The sequence below is a fragment of the Tetrao urogallus genome (assembly GCF_951394365.1).
Source record: "Tetrao urogallus genome assembly, chromosome: 12".
NCBI lineage: Eukaryota > Metazoa > Chordata > Aves > Galliformes > Phasianidae > Tetrao > Tetrao urogallus.
In genome coordinates, this window is record NC_136825.1 from 9,271,587 (window position 1) to 9,291,322 (window position 19,736).

Below are 19,736 nucleotides of genomic sequence, written 5' to 3' on the forward strand. Positions count from 1 at the left end.
TTAATCTTAATGATTATTGAGAGTTCTTCATTTCTGTGAGATTTGTAGTGGTGTTAAATAAATTAGAAATTATTGAGGCAGTATGTTAAAGGAGATCTAATCAAGATATCCAGAATATGGTGACATATTTAAAATCCCATAATATTTAAAGAAAAAAAAATAGAGGGAGTAAAGATACTTTATATACAATTAGTGGCAATGTGATTAATAACCTTGGGCTCAGATTCGATGGAGTCCTTTGAGGATTGAAGGTTTTTTCTCCTGCATCTTTGGGACCAACTGTATGCCTTAATTACTAATCAGTCAATGAAGGCAGAACTGAAGCGTGTATGTATATACTTGAACTTGCATTTGCATTTGTTTCATAATCTTGGATTTGTAAGGCTATCTCTGCAGATTTTGATTGCGCTCAAAGAATTTGTATCCATGTTACCAACAGAGATTTTTCAAAGCTGGCAGACCTGCCTGCTTCACATCATGTGATATTTGATAAGGATATTTATCCAAATGAAGATGCAAGTGCTGAGAAGTTTTAGGCCACTGAAAACCATGCTTGCAAGTTTGCCAGGGCAATGTCATTTCTCACCTGTTCTATTTCTTTGTGGATGTTTGAGCAGGGGTAAGAGACTTTGATATGCCAGAAACAAAAACTTGGTTTGAAAGCATTCTGGGATAAAATAGGGAACTTGCAAGGCTACGTAAACCTGAATTGAAGATAAGTGGAATAAGATATTTTTGAGATTCAAACACCCATTGCTACATAGTGTGACTTATGAGTGAACAATAGTCTTACACAACAAGTAATGGCAGTACTTGCCTATTTCTGTTCTGCTTCTTCAGTAAAAAGGAAGAACCAGTACTCCAGAATCAGTTGGATTGGGAAGCCTAGGGTTTTGGAAGATGCTGCTTTGCCTTGTCAGATGCGTCAGCACGGAAGCTTATTTCTAAGCTATTGTTTTTTGGGAATAGGAAAACGTGTTCAGAACCAGCCTGGGCTGTAATTTTGGAGATTACTGGTTTCTTGTAGTTTCTCATAAGAAGTGAGAGAGAAACAGCTCCTTGTGGAAGAGGGTAGGAAATGGATAAATGGCTTATATTAGTTGAGAGCTCCCTGGGCAATTCAACCATTCAGAAGATAACCAGAAATGCATCTTCCATGGGAGAGGACAAGAGTTCAACAATGTAACTGAACTAATTTGTCACTAAGTTAAGTCACTACAAAGCACTTTAAATTAATTGAAGTATCCAGATACCAAAGAAAACATATTCATTTACAAATCAGTTTTGTCAGACTGGTAGCCTTCTGAGTATGCATCACCTGTAGTGTGAGTCCAATTGGCCATCAGTGTTGTTTGAATCAAAGATGACAGTGTGATGTTATTGACTGCTGGCCTCTCCTGTGCAGTCAGAGCTGTATGCAGCCTGATTAGCTTGACTGAAACAAGTTGCCCCAATTAGTCATTTTTGTCATTGATCAAATTTACTTCTTGCTATCTTTACCCTTACCTTAATGAAATTCAGATCTAGTAAGCTACTTTTGTGCATAACTTGGTTACACCGGAGCAGCTGGATAGTGGTGTCCAGTTAGCATTTAGGTAGGTTTAGGTGGATGTCAAATGCTATTTCGGAGCAGATAGTGCTGAAATAAAAAATATACAGAACCTTTAAAAAAAAAAAAAAAAAAAAAAAAAAAAAGCCAGCAACAACCAAAACCACCACCACCACCACAACAGACACAACCAAACACTTCCCCCACAACATCATTTACTAGAATTTCACCGGCCATCTCTTTTCTCTAATCAAATCTTCAGAGTTTCACTGTGCACGTTTTGTCCCTTTATCTAAAATCAGCATTAGTTCTGCATGTGTTTGAGTGCTTTCAGATTGCGAGGTTTGGTCAAATACAGCCAGGTTTTGTTTCTTATTCCGAATGACTGTTTTTGAAACTCCCTGAGAGAGAGCTCCAAGGTAAAACACTCAATAATTACCTGCTTTCTGCACTCCATTGATTGTAATGTGTACCTGGCATTCAATTTTGGTGGGATGATCTAATGAAGTTCTCAGACTTATTTCAGATAATAAAAAATAATCTCATTTTGTGAGAGATAAACATGGATAAATTGTCAGATTAATAACCTGTCTCATGTCTGCCACGCTTTCTGTACTGCTTGAAATGGTCACTGTATGCATGATTTATGAAGACAATATCACCTTGAGGAGTAAATGCAGTGTCACTCGGGCAAGATGAACGTCTGTATGGGTTTCAGTGGAGAAACCTAATGTTAGAGCAATCGGCTACAATGTTTACATAGTCTGTTGTATCATCTTCTACTGTTCAGACTGCCTGTGCTGTTGTGATTGTGCGTTTTATTTTCTGGTACTAAAGGATATCTTACTGAAAAAAAGAATTGGCCTAAGACTCTTTTTCTATAGGTGAATCGAAAGCAAGGTTTTGATTTCAGTAAGTGCAATGCAGTGAAAAGCACTGATGATCACATCAGTGTGAAGGACACTTTTTCTCAGAGACAGAGAAATGTACAGGGCAATTCTAGGGAATAAGACCCCAGACCAGATAGGTTAACCTGAGTTAAACCTGATAATTATTAGGCCAAATCTCCCCATTACTTGCCCTAAGCATTAGTATACTTGACTTCTACTAGGTGTACAGGTGTTGTTGTGAATTGATTGTAGAAACAGTTCAGCTATTTGACCTTTCATAGAAATAGCTAAAATTGTGCCCTATGGTCTTCAGTTGCATATCTATACTTAGGCTGGCATCACTGTCATGTGGCTCCTCCTTGGCTACATCATGATACCCAGAAAGGGTTATGCTGACTGAATGTATCCTTGAAACAATGATAGAATAACTTTTTTCTTGTGATCATAATGTACATTAGTCTATATCCATGAATTCCAAGGTGAACTGTAGCCTGGAGCTTTCATTTGTTAGCAAAGGAGCCACCTCCACTAATGTTTAATGGGTTGGGACAAGCTCTTATAATGCAGTTGCCTTAGGCTGCTTCCCTCTACTTGAACTTAATTTTAACACCTTTTGCAGCTGGTGACACTACTTATGTTTGGATATGTTGAGAGGAAATTTCTTGTATTAAGTGAAAATAAATCTGGACAGGAATCCCAGATTGGGAAGAGAACTGTGGAAGAGTTGGATTGTGAGCGCCTCTTTCATTTTTCATAACTTGACAGCATAATTTTAGGCTCCAGGAAAAAATGATGACACTGCTAGAAAAGATCACGGGTAGTCTTATAAAGCAGAATGTGAAACATAGGGCCAGCAGTACAGTAATAGATGAATTTAAACAGAAGAATTCAAGTTTCCTACAAGGCAGGCGTGTAATAGAAAAATTGATCACTGCAATTCTGTTGAATGTTTCAGGTTTTTCCTTTTTTTTTTCTTCTTCATAGTGGATTGCAGAACATGGAAAAAGCTTGTTTATATGGCTGGGTAAAACTCAATGAAGTCTAAAATGCCTAGAAAATTACTTCTAAAGGCTTGTCTATTTGGAAGGTATTGGATATCTATGTTCCTTGCTACATGCAAATAAGTTGTCTGATGAGTTATGTGTAGGAATGGAACTTCCAAAAGTGTTGTTTGTAAGAGACATTGTTTTGGAGACATTCATTGAAACAGACAAGAAAATACTTTTTACAAGGCTGAATGTTTCTATTAGGTTAGTCATAAAGCAAACACGATTTTTATTCTCTGGCATGAGTCATAGTTAACTGTATCAATCCCTTCATAATGTATTATCCAAATGGCTTGTTGGCAATAAGCAAAGCTTAATCCTGTTTGTGTCAGTATGTTCTATGCTATCTTGTCCTTACTGCCCAAGGATTCAATGCTTCCAAATACATCACGATTTAATTGAAAAGTAGAACCGGTGTGTGTTTGCTGTTCTTAAAACTTGAATCCATTGTGTGTGTAGATACATGTTTAGTTTTTTTGCCTTTATTTGGATGGGTAGTCTTGAAAAATTTGAGCAAAAGGGACCAGTGGCAGGTCAGTCCCTACTATAGCTAAGCACAAAACACAGATGTCGACTCCAGTGTATTCTTACAGCAGTATTGTGCTGGGAACCATCTGAGAAGTTTGTAGGCTTGTCTGGTAGGTACCATTGCAGGAAGCCAGGAAAATTGCTCACCTTTCTTAACCAGCAGCTGCCTTCTTGGGAGGAAACGTAATTACATCCGTCTTGCCATGTGAAGCTTGGGTCATTGTTCAGTGTGCATGGATATGTGCCGAGGTTTTGAAGTCACCACAAATAACAGTGCCAACCTGAAAATAATCCCTGGAAGCAATGTGAGCTCAAACTGGCTGTGCTGTGACTGTCTCTTGTGTTGTGCTCTGAAAACAAACTACTGCTGCATGCAGATGCTGTTCTGGTACCACTGAAATTAAAATGAGTAGATCAGACTGCGATTTGCATGGTAATGTTTCTTTCCCCCCAGTGTTTGGCTGGACTATGCCCAACTACCAATGTCATTTCTTGCTGGGAAGAAGAAATTAATGTCTGTCAACTCAGTGATTCAAGGTAACCAGTGTCAATAATAGGCAATGATAAATACAAATAAAAAACATAAACAAAAAACCCTCACTTTTCTTTAATTTGGAATTCCAGATGATGTTGCACTACCTGAGCTGGCCTAACTCATTAGTTCATTTATTACACAAAGAAAGAAAGAAAAACTTTTTAAAGCAATGCATCTTTGATATTCCCTGTATTCTTTTTATAATCCTCTGTAATTCTTACATATCTCTTCACACATGTGGATTCTTATATTAACATCTTTCTTTTGATAGGTACCCTTAGCACGTAAAACCTTGTTTGCACAGATTTTCTTTTCTACGTGTGCTTCATACGCATGTAATAAGTAGATAATTGTACATAGGTTTATGTGGCAAGTGTGCTCATGCTGCTGTTGTCAGTAATAGTGTTACCCCAATGGGAGGGGTAACAGAAGCAAGCATTAATATACTGTGCTGTACAAACAGTGCATATATGTGGATCCTTCTTGCTCTGTCAAAACCAACAGCAATAGATCATTCAAAAGGCAGATTTCCTCATTAAGTTACTCATCTCCCTGTGTACAGCTTGCCATAAACATACACACAACCTAAGCCTCTCTTTAAATGATGATTTGTTAGTCCAGATAAAATAAAATCCTCCCAAAGTCTTCATCTTCATTTGTCATTAAAAATTTTATTCCTCTCACAGTTGTTGGTTTTTATTGCTGTAGTAAAGATTTTTAAGTAAAATAGATTTGGGAGCTGAGGGATAGAATAAGCATCTGAACTTGACATAAGAAGTACAATGTTGCTGGTTTTTTTCCACATAGGTAGTGAATGCATTGTGCAACTTTACCAAAAAAGTCTGTCAGATGTAAGCATGACCATATGGCTCTATCAGTTTGTGTGTCTGTAGATCAAACTGAAAAAAAGCAGGGTGAAGGAAAAGGAAATGGAAGGAGAAAGTCAGGTCTTTGATGTGAATCTAGCTGGAAGATTAAGTTCTTTAATATTTCCTAGAGCTCTCTAACACTAGTGGAGGGCTGAATACAAATTCTACCCGGCCTTTACCTTGGCCACATTTTGGAATTAACCTCCATAACCACGAGGGCTCAGATCTTTATGATATCCTTTCTTCACGTAGTGAGTGTTTGTGGCTTCCTTAACTACATGCAAATAAACTCTACCAATTTGAGTACCATCACTTTTTAGAGCACTCAATTAAATGATAAGGAGAGCATAACTCAAGTTACTGGTGGTGTTCTTCGTGCACACACAAGTAATAATCCCATCACTATCAGAATCAATGCTTTCCTCTACTTGCACTGCGAAGGCAGCTGGTTTTCCCTGGATCACTCCTTGGTGAGACCTGTAGGGAGGAGCTCTCAGCAGCACCTGTCTGTTGGCAGAGCAGCCCCAGCCTGTTTGGTGCTAGCAAAAAAAGTTACTTTGCCTGAAAGTCTGTTACCTCTGATTGGGCAGCTGAGTGGGTGGAAGGCAGGATGGGGGCTGCAGCAGCAACACAGTGATGAGGAACAGAAGGCAGATGGATGCTAACTGGCTTCATGGAACAGTGGAAGTTGTTATCTTTCTGAGAGTTTCTAAAACATCCACTTCACTGAGTGAAAAATGTTTGTAGGAATGAAATTTTGATGTTAGTCAGGTGAAACATCAATAATCTTTCAATGCAAACTATTTTTAGGCCACTTTAGACACTTCTCTATTATAATTGAGAGCAACAAAAAAACGTGGGATGTTTGAAGGGAAAGCGAGGTGTAAATCAATGCGTGTGATGCACAAAACTATCTGTATAAGTAGCTTTTGTTTTATTTGGGCATTTGTAAATGTAAAATGATTCAGGAAAAAACACCTTAGATATTTGTACACTTGTACAGTGCCTGTTCTGGTGAAATTCTGAAATTGGTTGCAAAATACAAATTATTAAAATTACTGAGACATTTAAGTTCAACAGTATTGTAGAATTTGAGACTTGTCCAGTACAGCCTTCCATCTGAACTATTGAAATTATTTATTTCACATGGTTGAAGGACATGTAAACAAGGATACCACATCCAGAGTAGGTGTGAAGATTAACAAAGGCACAGCAGAAGGTACGGTATTCTATTCTCCCAAGAGATTTTTGCTGGAAAATTAGAGACTGTCTTCTCTATATAGAAAAGGAACAGTTGAATAACAACACTTAGAATATTTTCTGCATGTGAAATTGAATCTAATTGTTACCGAAATAAACAAGTGCAAATTGTTTGCAGCAAAGAAAAGAACTATCCTGGTGGGCAGGAAGTTGCATTTACTCCTACTTGTTACTATAAAAAAAAGATTTGATATTCTTGGTGACTATGAAGATTAAACCAGAGATTTATGTTAATGCAAAGGATTAAAAGAATCTTAATAACATGCATAAAGATGCAAATGTTCGCCTGCATTTTATCTGCTTGCAGATGAATATGCCATGAGGGAGATACTAAATGGGGAGAACGCATCCTCTCTCTGAATTGGAACATCTGGTTTAATACTGCACTCACATGGTGACTGAGTATTAATTGTTTTCACCAATGTGTTTTTTGAACAGTGTGATAATTTCTTTTTTTTTTTTTAATTATGAGGAAATAGCAATATTTGACCAACTTCATACATAATGCCTGTTTAGTGTGTGCTTGGTGCGCTGCGGATTTTGATGAAGTATATCTATTCCATATTTGTTTATTTGTTTATCCTGTAATTTCCAAAGATTTCATTTTCTAACTAGTGAAGAACTTAAAATATTACATTTGCTGTCGAGCTTACAGCTTTGTTCCCCCAGTTCCAAACTGTCCTTCACTGTAAACACAAGCCATACCAGCATGGAAAATTATGTGCTTTATTTGGGAGCCCTGACATATAGTATTATTATACACGTATGTACTTACACGTCATAAATGATTTGAAAAAGGAGGCATTTAAGGTGAAGGTGTAAACATCACTAACCACTTATGTTCTGTTTTAGGTTTGTTTTCCTGTTCTTTGATCAATTCTTACTAACAGACGTGTGTATAAACAGAAGCCACCTGGGTTTGTAATGGAGTTCAACTGAAACGGGAAGTGTCCCAGCACTCAAATCAGTATAAATCTTCAAAAGGTTTTGAGTAGTTAAACATCAAATAATCCATGTAGTAAAAGTCATAACTTTGTTGCCTTTGAGAGGGAGAAAGCTGTGCAAAGTACTGTTGTGTGATTTTAGTGGTAGTTCTTTCTTCATTGGAGTGCCTGTCTTTGAACTTAGGGAAAGTCAAATTTTGTGGAGCACCAATTAGGTGCAAGAAAAAGTTTGCATCTTCTTCCATACTTTCAAATTTCCCAACAAAGTCGTAATCTATTAGACATGGGCTGCAAAGCCTATTGACGTGATCCCAGTGGATGTCCATACCCACTGGCCTATGTACATCCAGGAGATATTGAATGAACTCTTTAAATTTGACTCCGGAGCCTGTCCTTAATGCTTCTTTGGTGGCATTGACACGGTATCTGGAAATGATGGCTTTTCCAAATACGGGATGATAGTAATTGTTTGGGTGTTCAAACTTGTCCCGAAATGCAGATACCAGCTTTTCAAAAGGTTCCCGAATAAAAAGCATCTTTGTGTAAGTGTTGAGCCTGTGATAAATTCCTTTGCGGTCAAACCCATCCAGCCTTTTTAGATAGTTGCCGTAGTGCACTGTGTTGTGTTGTATATCTTTAGTGGAAGAAGCCAGCCCATTGAGAACCATGAGCACCCGTTTCCAGTTAGAGCAGCCAGCTTTTGGTACTTCACAGTACAAAACTCTGTATTTGTCTTCTACAAATATTCTAGAAACGTGGTAAGGAGTGATTATTCTTCTGTTATTACTCTTGTACTTAGAACAAGTTTCCTTCATTATTTGCTTTCTTTTGCTTTGTATCTGGTAGAGACTTTTCCATTTGTTATTTCTGTCGTCGGATTTAAGTGTGGGCAAGTTGAGAGTGGAACTGTTCATGGAAATCAGAATTGGGCTCTTCTTAATTACAAACCTCCTCCTCCGTTTATGGAGCCTCACTGAATTAGTTTCCTCACTTTTCTCTTGGTAATCTTTCATAAACATTGTGCTGCTTTGCCTTCTGTCTATGCTTTGAAGCTTGGAGGGCACGTTTTCAGATGGGTGTAATGAACCACTCAGCTTTACTGTTGCTACCCCGTCTGCAGTACTTTTTCTTAATCTTCTATCCTGGTTATTGCTGGAAACGCAGTCCTGATAGAAAAATAGATGAAAGATGTTACTGAGTGAGAGACTTATTTGTCACTATTAGCAGCTTGTGCAACACAATGTAGATCTTTTTGTACAGCTGTGATTGCACTGCTGCAAGTCCTTGTGCCTGTGCTGTGCAGCTGACTTTTCTCTATGCTTACGCCCATTCTGAAGGCTGATATGAGCCTGAATTGGTAAATTCTGGTTCAGATTTGGGTTTTGCTATATTTTACTTGATGCCTGTGCCCATATTTTGATAGACTTTTGCCCCTTTAAATTCTTTTGGTGGAAATGTCAGCATATTTTGAGGACTTAATTTTTCCAGACTGCCTGTTGTCACACATCTGTTTCATGTTTTGTCCCCCACCCCTTTCTTTCAGTATGGTATGTTGGCACGGAGGACAGTTGTTCCCAGAGTGAAGCCTTCCAGGGAAAGAAGGGTAATGGGGCTTGTGGAGTAAGGATGTGGAGGGCAAAAGAGTGGGACGAAGAAAACAAAGAACTGCAGTGAGAAGATGGAGCCTTTAATGAGTAGAAAGGGATGGGGTAAGAGCAGCATGAACAGGGAAAAGGGGAGCCTGGAGTGAGGTGAGTTTGGAGACCAGAGCAATTCTGACTTGATGAAAAGCAGCAAATGATAAGAATGAAGCTTGACTGGGATTAGGAGAGTGAGAACAGAGCAAGCAAAGTGAGTTTCTGGGACCTGCTCTCTTTCATTAAGAGGATCTCACTGGTTAATATTCCTCTTGGCACACAGCCTGGGTGTGTTCCGCTACTTCCTGCTTCTCAAAGCAGCTGAATTAAATCCCTGTCTACAAGTCTTTGCCTCTACAGCTGAAATTATGTTCTGGATATACTTGAACTCCTTGTCAGCCCTGTTCTGAGGAGTCATCTGGGAGCTGTGTGGCGTAGGAACCATAGGGAACATTTCAACAAAGGAACACATACAGCTGTGCAGTGTATATTGTTTATAAAAAATATTTAATGTGTATGTAGTTGCTTTATAAATCATAAAATTCAGATTTTCCAGTCTTTATTTGCCTCCTAATAGCATTTAAGTGACTTGAAAAATAAGATATTGGAGGAATTTTAAGGTATACACATGGGAAACAAAATTGGTAGAGTACTATGCAATTTGTTATGGCACTTTGTGCTGTAGAATTTGGGCTTCTAGAAAGCTTTGTCTGTTCTGGTAATGGTGGTTTTGTGACTGGGAAAGCAACTGATGATTTGTTACACAAGATGCTATCTATTCAGCTGTCGAGAATGATAGTTCTCTCCTTATCTTGAGAGGCTGCTTATAGTGGTCAAATGTGTATTGAAATTTTTGTCCAGGTAAAATACAGGATGTGACACATTATTTCTAACTATTATCCTTCACATAGTGGCAGAAATTTGATTTTACTTATTCGCGATATCACTGATATTTCATGTTTATCAGATTCAGACTTCCGAGATATTTACAGTGTGGTAACAAAGAACCTCCTGGTTTTGAGAAACTGTCACGATTTGAACGTGTTCTGTCACTGTAATTCTTCCTCCAGAAGGCCAGGCTGAAGCTACAGAGATGGAGGGATGTCATTCGGATCTCACTGGTTTCATAGGCAGTGGCTTTTGGGTAACAGCTGGCAGCAGCGCAGTTGTTCCTTTGCGTACTTTGCACTGGGGCTTGACCTGAAACCGAGTAGCTGCTGTGGGCAGTCACTGCTGCTGCGAGTGTGTTAGTAGCCACTAGATGGAGGAATTTCACCAGGATTTTTCTTTGGCTTTGCTCAGCGCAATTTCACAAAATATTAATCGAAGTTTACAGTACCTTTTAGCAACATCCAGCCTAGGAAAAAAGCTCATAAAGCTAAAGTTGAGTAGGTTATAAAATTCATGTATTAAGAGGAAAACTTGCACTTAATGGCAAAGCTTTGATGCATATTTCTCTTTCAGAGCTTCATCTCTAGTCTAGTGGTGTTATCTGAGCCATCTCTGTTCTTACTCTATACTCAGAATAGAGATACAATTCTCCTTATGTACTTCTGGAGACTTACTTTTTTTGGTTGCTGGAGTCCCATGTTATATTTTATCCCTAAACAAAGAAAGAAATTACAGTCATTATTTAGTAAAAATGCACACACGTTAATTTTGCTTGACTGATATCAATGTGTGTCCTCTCAGTAACAACAGGGAGAACAGAAACATGTTGGTACAGTGATGTATGGACCTATGATGAACTGAAATTAATGTGTATTTCATAGTAACAATACTCCTTTGAAGGACCCTTTATATATGAAAAGCCATTGTGAAAGGAAGTAAATGTCATTATCCCTTTTCTACAGATGGGGAAACTGAGATGGAGGAAAAGTCTACTTAACCTCAGTGAATGGGCCAGCAGAAGAATAAAAAACTCCTGATTGCAGGTTAGAGCTTTAAGAAATGCTGTTCTTTATGTGCTTACCTAAAAGTGCAATAGCATTCTTTTCCTAAATTTTCCCAAACTTTGGACACTAGGGTGCTTAATCACAGCAGTAGTGTGCACTGAGTACTATCTTTTGCTGTCAAACCAAAGCAATGCACAATGGCCTTACATGTAAGAAAGAACTGTGTTTTGCTAAATCTTCTGGCTTATATAGTGTGCCTGTCTGCCTGAAAACATAATGATAAAGATGTGAAAATCCTAGACGAGAGCTCTGTAAGAGACATAGGATCTTTTTGTTGTTCCTAACCTCTGCTAGTATAATAATACAGGATGCATAATGGAAAACATTTCTTAATTATAAAATTAGTTCAGAGCTTCTCAGCTTATAACAACCAGCATTTGCTGCCAGTAGTTCCAGTTTAATAAATCTGCATTACAAAGCCACAACATTTCAACAAGGACAGTTACAGGTAAAGATCTTGCAAGACACTCTAAGTGAAAGCACCACTGAATAGCTCAGTCCGGGTTCATTTTCATAATGCTGTGAAAGCTCTTGCCTGCCTACTTATTCACACTTCAATTAATTGCAGTTATAGTAGTTAGTCCAACTTATACAATCAATCATGGTGTTTTTTCCTCTTTTAAATCAAAACTACAAACTGGTGTTAATTGTAGTCTGAGTCAAATTGCTGAAGTTATTTCTCTGCTGTTGGAGCTCATCCTAGCAGTGCTTATCGCTTCTTTGATTCATGTTTGAGTTTTAATCCTCAAAAACAAATGCAGCAATTTGTTAGTAGTAGCAGAAATGCTAAGTTATGGCTTGAAGCACTGATTAAGCACCTGGTGGAAAGGAGGGCCAACCCAGGGGAGCTCAGTGCATGCAGTGCACCTGAGTGACCAGAAGGGGTGGAGCCAGGATGCACCTTTTCCTAAACTCCTCATTTAAGGGCTGGCAGAGGAGGTGAAGGTTTCTTGCTGGAGATTCCTGCCTACCTGAGGCCTTCTGGTAAGCAGGTAAGCAGATTCTTTCCTTTGTTTCTGTGCCTACAGCTGTTATGTTTGAGCAAGTCCTTGCTCACTGTGGCCTAGGACTTTGCTACTCTGCTGTCATGGCTGTGGTTTCCATTGTGTGACAGTGTTACATTTGTAAAAAACTCAAGGTGGATTATTAAAAGCAACAGGCATGTTATTTTTACTTTATCAGAAGTAGTTTTCAGATGCCTTACATGAGTCTTAAGCTTTTTTTTCTAGCTTATTTGCAGAAATGTTTAGCTGGAAATTAAGGAGAGAGATTCTAAGGAGAAAAAGAAGTGGTCTATAGCATCCTTGTCTGTGTTATGAAAGACTTAGGCTGGTTGTCTTGTACTAGGCTTTATGTTACTGACTTGCTGTCCAGTTCTTGATGTGATCAAATTAAGGATTTTTTCTTTTTCCATTCCTGTGTACTGTTACAGAGCAATGAGGTTATGGAATCTGCTGTCCAACAAGCATTAAAAAAATTGAGCACCAGCACTTTATACATATTCATATTGGAGCCAGGATGATTGGGTTAAACCATAAATCAGTTCTGTTTGTCAGCAGATGTAACCTTCTGCTTGCTTTGTAACCCTGGAGGCATAACTTTAAGCCACTTGAGCTGAATTTGTGTTGGCTGCTTGGCCTATAGCCTAAGGCATCATTAATAAGGCTAGCTGGAGTAGCTGTCGAACTTTTACTTTGGGCTTTCTTATAGCAGAGTTTGAAATTAAATGTGTGTTTTCTTACAAATTCATAATATTGCTACAGTATTCCTTCTCTTGTAGGTAGAAATCATATGTGCCAGTACAGCTGTGAAAAATTAATGCAGAAAAAAAAATTTAGTTTGTAGGTCGATTCTTCTGATTTCCAGAGTAAATTTAGTATAATGCACTTTGTATCAGTGTTGTTATAAGAATTACTCACAGTGGCTACCAATTTCAGTTCTGCTTTTATACCTCTAAGTGTTTCATTTCTAAATCTCTCTTTAAACTGGTTTCAGTGTTAAATCATGCCTCATTCTCTGTCACAGAGGTATGGAAATGTACTTTGGTTTTTGGTAATGCCAAAATTCATAAGTGAAGGTTTACATATTTAAAATATTTATCCTACTGTGAATAATCTGTGCCTATGAGTGTAAGGCAAAGGAACTGGTGTTGCAACTATACCCAAAAGATAGGAGTTTGTAGGCATTGTATCTTATTTTCCTCTCGGTTTCCAAAAACTCTTTGAGATTTTTCCCCAATGAAAGCATGTATAGATGAGAAAGACTTGGTCACTAGTCAGGAAAGTAAACCATTGTTTTGGACTGAATGAAATGCAAGTATTTGAGCATTTACTGTGTCTAGATAGTAATGTAAGAGTTAGTGTTAAGTTCTTGACAGGTTTGTTTAGTTATAGTCATTTCTCTTGACATCAGTGGAAACAGTGATAGTTTATAGCAAAATCACATCCTCAGTGTAATTACCCATAGAAGTCTGCATGTACCTGCTATGAATAATAATAAAAAAACAAGGTGCAAAGAGCAGCTATGGAACCTGTTTTTTTTTTCTTTGATTAATTATGAGCTATTATGTTTCTGTAGCATCATTTCATAAAGGTAGCTTGTTTTAGGGACAAATATCTTGCACTCATAGGCTGTGCTTTGAAAAATTATAAATAAATGCTGGTAGGCAATGAGTAACAGTTTTTGAAAATGATTCTTCACTTACTGCTGTTCACACATAATCAGAACAACAATTCATGTTCAATGTAAATGTTTGGTGAAGCACTTGCCAATCTCTTCAATGTTTTCTGAATTGTGACTTCTAAGAGTTGGCTTCTTCTAGCTGTCTTTCTCATAATACAGTCTGTCACTTCAGATTTAAAGGTACATGAGGGAAAAAACCTCTTAAGTTCAGTGGATTTGGAGAAAGCATATTGCACAGATCTCTGCTAATCAAGTGTAAACTTAATGTTATGCTGCATCTTTGTGATCTTGGCAATAACATTTGAGAGCTAGGAAGTAATGTGGATTGTAATTTGTCTTTGCTGTAAATAAAAGGCTGTTGTCTGCTGTGCCCAGGTAGTTGATCATTTAATGTTTGGTGCCAGTATCTCACTAGTGCTCAGACAGAGAAAGAATAGCCAAGAGACAGAACCATTCTATCAATTGTACACTGTTGATGTCAGCTTTCGTGGTGTTTTCTTCTCCTTCCCTTGTGCAACCGTGATTTTCCAAACCTGAGCTTGGTCTTTTGTTGTTTTTCAAGAAATATGAGCCTTATGCTTCATCCATTCCTACCATACAGTCAGTTGCATTGTGAGCTTTTCCTTTTTTTTATTTTTTTTTTTTATTTTTTTTTTTTTAAATGCTGCTAGCAACACAATAAAATGGCCTTCATCTTCCCAGTGTAATATTATATAGCTTTGCCTCTCCTGCCTTCTCCTCTATCTCTGCTTCAAGACCTAATTTTGGTTTGCCTGGAGTGGTGTTTTGCTCTGTTCTGAGACCGCACTGCAGCTGAAATATTTGTTAATAAAAATGATAACTTCAAGTCTGCTTCTGCAACTCCTTTCCTTTAGTGGTCTTCTGTAAGCAGCATATTCTTGTTTGCTTCATCTTAATTGATTTTTGAGCTACATATACTCTGGGGGGCTGTTCACGTCATTGCACGAACATCTGAGCCAAGTGTCCCATTGCCATGTGCTTACTCAGGGAAGACATCACATACTTAATCACAGAATCAATAGTGGATTAGTACTCAGAATTCTGATTAGTGTGAAAAATTGTCAGTTTCAAAAGGGTTTTCCCCAGAATTTTGGTCAGATGATTTTAAATTTCAGAGGAAAAAAAAAAAAAAAAAAAAAGAACATGCAAAAAAGAAAAAACTGGAAAAAGAACTGTTAGTTTGACTTGTCTATATGAAATGCCCATTCCTGATCCCAACTTATTCCAGCATCTAATTGTTTACATATTTTAATTAAGTTACTTAAAATGGGAAAATGTAATTGCTATTGTATATGTAAAACCAAATATTTCGCAATAAAAAATACTGTTAAGTGTACATATTTGGAGTACTTTTTAATTACTGAAACTTTGTTAGGAAACAATTCTATATTAAAATTGAGGCCTAATCAATCAGAAAGTACATGTGTATCTGCAGGCATAGTAAGTAATTGAGTTTTTATATCTAAAACTCAAGGGTTTTTGAGTGTTTTGGTTAATTGATACAATGCTGAACCACTGTCAAAGCTAAATGCTTAGTGACAAGACAGGCATCACAGTGTTTTACAGAGAACTATGAAGTCATGCATTTCCAAGTCACTACAGTGTCTGACTTTGGCTTGTGTTTAATTTTACATTAATTTTTGCGGACAAGGCGAGAGAGTTTCACTCTCTGTGAATAGCAGGGTAGCTATGTGAATAGCATGGAGGAAGTTCTAAAGCCTCCTGATGTTTGACCACGTCTGTCATTCTTGAGATGAATGCAGTCAAATGCTGTCTCCATAGCACCTTTTACTCTTACAGAACTTAAAATCAGATCATTTTGGCAAATCAGTTATAAGTTGTCATGTTTTGAATTCAAATAGTAGTTGTCTTAAACCCCCATATTAGCTGATAAATTTTACTCTAAAGAATTTCAGTCCCGACTCATACAGTGATTTTATCTATGTATTTTAAACTAAAAACTAGATTAGATTTCTCCAATATGCTTAGCAGTAAAGATCACAATTCTTAAATCCATCTTGCTGACTTAAAGAAGCTGCAAACTTCTTAAGCAGGTTTGGTCATTATTTCATTTGCACAGAAAAGGATGGTCAGAATGTTTCCCTGGCTATTTCCCAGTCTCCAAAGCATCCCTGAGAAGCTCCAAGTAGTTAGGCCTAACTCTGAGCAAGTAACTTCCTGCTCTAGCAAGCTCCTGACTATTTTTTCTTTTTTTGTGTGTTTTAATATGCCATTCTTCATATGTGAGGTTCTTTGTAAATCAAAAAACTCATTTTTTCCTTAGTTTTCTGCTTTTTGTTTCAATCATAACATTGCCAAGCACTCTGTATTTAACAAATACTTTGTATTTTGTTTGTTAAAGTATTTTAGATACTTTGAATGCTTTCTTATAAGTGACTTGCTGTCAAGCAGTCGTGGAGAAGTGGAATACTTCCTAAAAAAGACAGCCGTCTTCTCCCTTGGTTTCTGCTCTACTGGTCCAGTACTGTGCACACAAACTGAATTGCTTCATATTGATCTTGTGCTTTGTATTGATCAGAGTCAGATTCAAAGAGGTACGCGCTGCATCTAAGTAGAACAGTTGCTTCTTATTGCTACACCAGACAAATCTGGGGTTTCTCCATCCCATAGGCAGCAGGCAGTACAGTACCATGCTGCATTTGTATCATGGGGTGTTGAAGATAGTAGCAGTTTGTGTTTATGTGACAGCAGGTCTCCTTTCATATCCTTGAAAATAATAAGTGTTTTTACCAAGAAATCAGAGGTGCGTGCTCAAAAGTAGCTGTAAGAAATGTATTTAAAACAAAGGAGTGGGAATAAATGTATTCCACCCAGAGGCTTCCAGTTTTAATACTGGGAAGCCTCTAGATGCTGTATCGTTGTTTCAAGAAATGTAATAAATTGTTGATAACTAAGTTGAGGCACAAATTAAGTGAATTGTTCTCAATTCCAATCATTAGAGGAACAAGTATCAGATGTCAAGTGTGGCACCTACACCTAGCAAAACAATGCTAACACATCTAAGAGGCAGTCGGGTATTGTTACTGTCTCTGGGGCTTCTCCATTAATAAAGTGGCTGTTTGGTGTTCATGTTTTCCACTTGGCTACGTAGAAGTAGCCAATGAAGAATAGTGGTTGGATATCTGAGAAGAACCTTGTGTCTGGACAGTTTGTCAAACATTGTCTTACCTTAGTGTAAGGGACAGAGCTGGAGGACAGGAGGTTTCTTAAACGAGTGTGGAATTCTCTTGTTCTGACAAATAGGGTTGAGTACACAGGCATGACTAGGTACTGGTTCTTGTTGCCTGTGATGTCCCCAGCTTAACCCAAGGAAACAGAATACATTTATAGTAACTTGAGAAAAGGGTATCAAACGGAGAGAGAGAGACTGAAAAGTCTCAGATTTTCCCAGTAAGATTTGAAATAAATGAAGAAATTTATTCAAGATAGAAATTGGAAAAAATCTACAGAAATACTTGCTATCATATAAGGGCTGGCGATTCTCAATAGGTTTCAACTCTTTTGTACTAGGCTGTGCTAAAAATGAGCATCTGTTGCTGAGTTTTTCTTAATGCTTCATATGACCTGCTTGAGTTTTACAGGTTCAAGTGCTTACAGAACATATGGTTTGAGCTTAATGAAGCATTATAACATGAGACCCTCTGGACCCATTTAGCTACAGCAGGGTTTAGAGGACAATTGCTCTGTTAACCACTGCTCACAACTCTTACAATTTGGAAATGCTTAGATCAAGATCCAATCTATCTGCAGCTCGGTGTCTGCACTGGAGGCCTTTGTTGCCTCTGTCCTGTACATTTCCCAGCACACTTTTACATCTATGTTCTGGCCTTATTTTGCCTCCCCACATGGCTGCAAAAACTTTAGGCAGATTGCATAGCAAGCTAATGCCAAGGAGAGTAATTTTCCCTATTCATGTAGTCTTCCTGTTTGCTTTGCTGGTCTCCGTCTGCCAGATCACTGCCTTCCTTTCCCCAGCTGAAAGAGTAGTAAAAAGAAAGATGCAGCAGTGGTATGGCAATGTCCCTCAGGTATATGGATGGGAAGTAGCCTTCTCTGGGGACTGGTTATTGTTCTTTTTATCTTCACACTTGATTTGGCAAAGTTTCTTTTAAAGAGGTCACATCTGCTGTGGCAGGGAGAAAAGGAAAGGATTCTGTTGGGTCAATCTTTGATAATTCCAATAGGTGCTATTTCTGCCTCTTCAGCACACTGGCTGCATGAACCAGAAGGGCTCTGATGTACTTGCCTCTCTTTGGTACTCTCTAAACCATTAGTAATGCCTGGAATGTGAACTCCTCTGCCACTATAATGTCTCTACCTGTGTTTTCTGTTCGTGTATAATTTCAGTAGCTAATTTTTCTAATACCCCAACATAGGGTGGTTCATCAGCCCACTGAAGGGCTGTGAGATGGAGTTGATTGCAACTACCTTTACAACCCAAGTTTGGGATGCTCTTCAAGATGATCGAATCTGATTTTATGTACTACCTAAATGGAGAGTTGTCTACTGGCAACTGAATTCTGTTAATGATGAACATAATTCGTGTTCTTGTACTTCCATCAGCTAAGTCTGACTTGATTGAAAGCTTTTCAACAATGATTGTTGTTTGGAGCATTTCAATATATTAATGGTTCACTCAGTACATTGCATACAGTATATACAATTCATTTTTTTTCTGTTACTGATGAACAGAAATGAAGGAATGTGCCACTTTTATTCAGTTTTCTGAGTAGACTTGTGTATGGAACTGATTCCTGATAATGAAGCACATTGTGGACTCTATAAAGGCTACACAGTGCAATTCAATATTGTAATTCTTTGAGGTGCATTTGTTCCAGTGCTGATTAAACCCCAAGGCTACAGCAGAAAGCTATGTGTGTACAGGACTTTACCTATCTGATGACTTCTTTAATCTGAAATGCAACACTTTCATCCCTACAGCTGTGGATTTTTTGCTGATCTTACTAGCTTATTGAGTTTTCATTCAGAATGCGTATAGGTTGCATTCTTATGTATTGATGTTTGATAAGACATTTTTAGTTCTTTGAAAGTAGTATAGGCAACACTACTAGGAAGCCTTCCAGTTTTAATCTTTTGTTTCTTCTTAATTGCTTATTAATGCTTTCCTTTGACAAGTTAATTCATTTCAGTCTCAATTTTCACTTTTGATCAAATGTTAAGCATAAATTTATATTTAAAGTTGTGTGTGTGACTTCACTGTAATTGCAAGTGTCTGTTGCATTTAAAATGAATGGCATTCATCAGAAACAAGTCTTTTGCTATTTGCAGTTCTGATTTGGTGGTCTTATGTTCCTGTAGCTAATTTAGAGGAGTGGGGGAATAAAATAATGGATATTTTTACTTCAGTCACTGAGTCTCTTCATCCCTTCCCATAACTGCTTGTGCATTTGGTTTGTCTGTACAAAATGAAAATATTCAGAATGTATTCCTGAGAGAACCTTCATGCTGATTACGCAGAGGGATTTGAGAAAAAGATCATGCCTTCACTGGCATGGCTTGTATGTGGTGCAATATAACAATGATCTAGAATAAGAATATATCTTACATGAACAAAACAAAATCATTAAAATAATCTCCATTTGCATCAGAAATTTGAATCCATGGCTCAGTTTTGCTTAAAAACAAGTGGGTTTTGAGATAATCCATTTACATCGCTTCCCTTCTTCCCCCATTAAGGAAGGTGGTAACTGCTGACAGCAGGTGCTGCAGGATGCAATATGTGTGATTTCCTTGGTGGCTGCCAGACTCTTCAGATAAGGCTTTCGAACTACATTTATA

At 37.8% G+C, this 19,736-nt stretch overlaps 1 protein-coding gene across 1 annotated transcript in view; it reads right to left on the reverse strand.

Annotated features, from left to right (window-relative positions):
- Positions 1–7,641: 7,641 nt before the first annotated feature.
- Positions 7,642–19,736, reverse strand: part of CHST8 (carbohydrate sulfotransferase 8) — a gene marked incomplete at both ends in the record, with an annotated part of 124,906 nt that continues 112,811 nt past the window's right edge. The window contains 2 exons of the mRNA XM_079541529.1: positions 7,642–8,787; positions 10,824–10,861. Of these exons, the coding sequence (XP_079397655.1) occupies positions 7,642–8,787; positions 10,824–10,861 (1,184 nt within the window). The remainder of the gene's footprint in view (positions 8,788–10,823; positions 10,862–19,736) is intronic.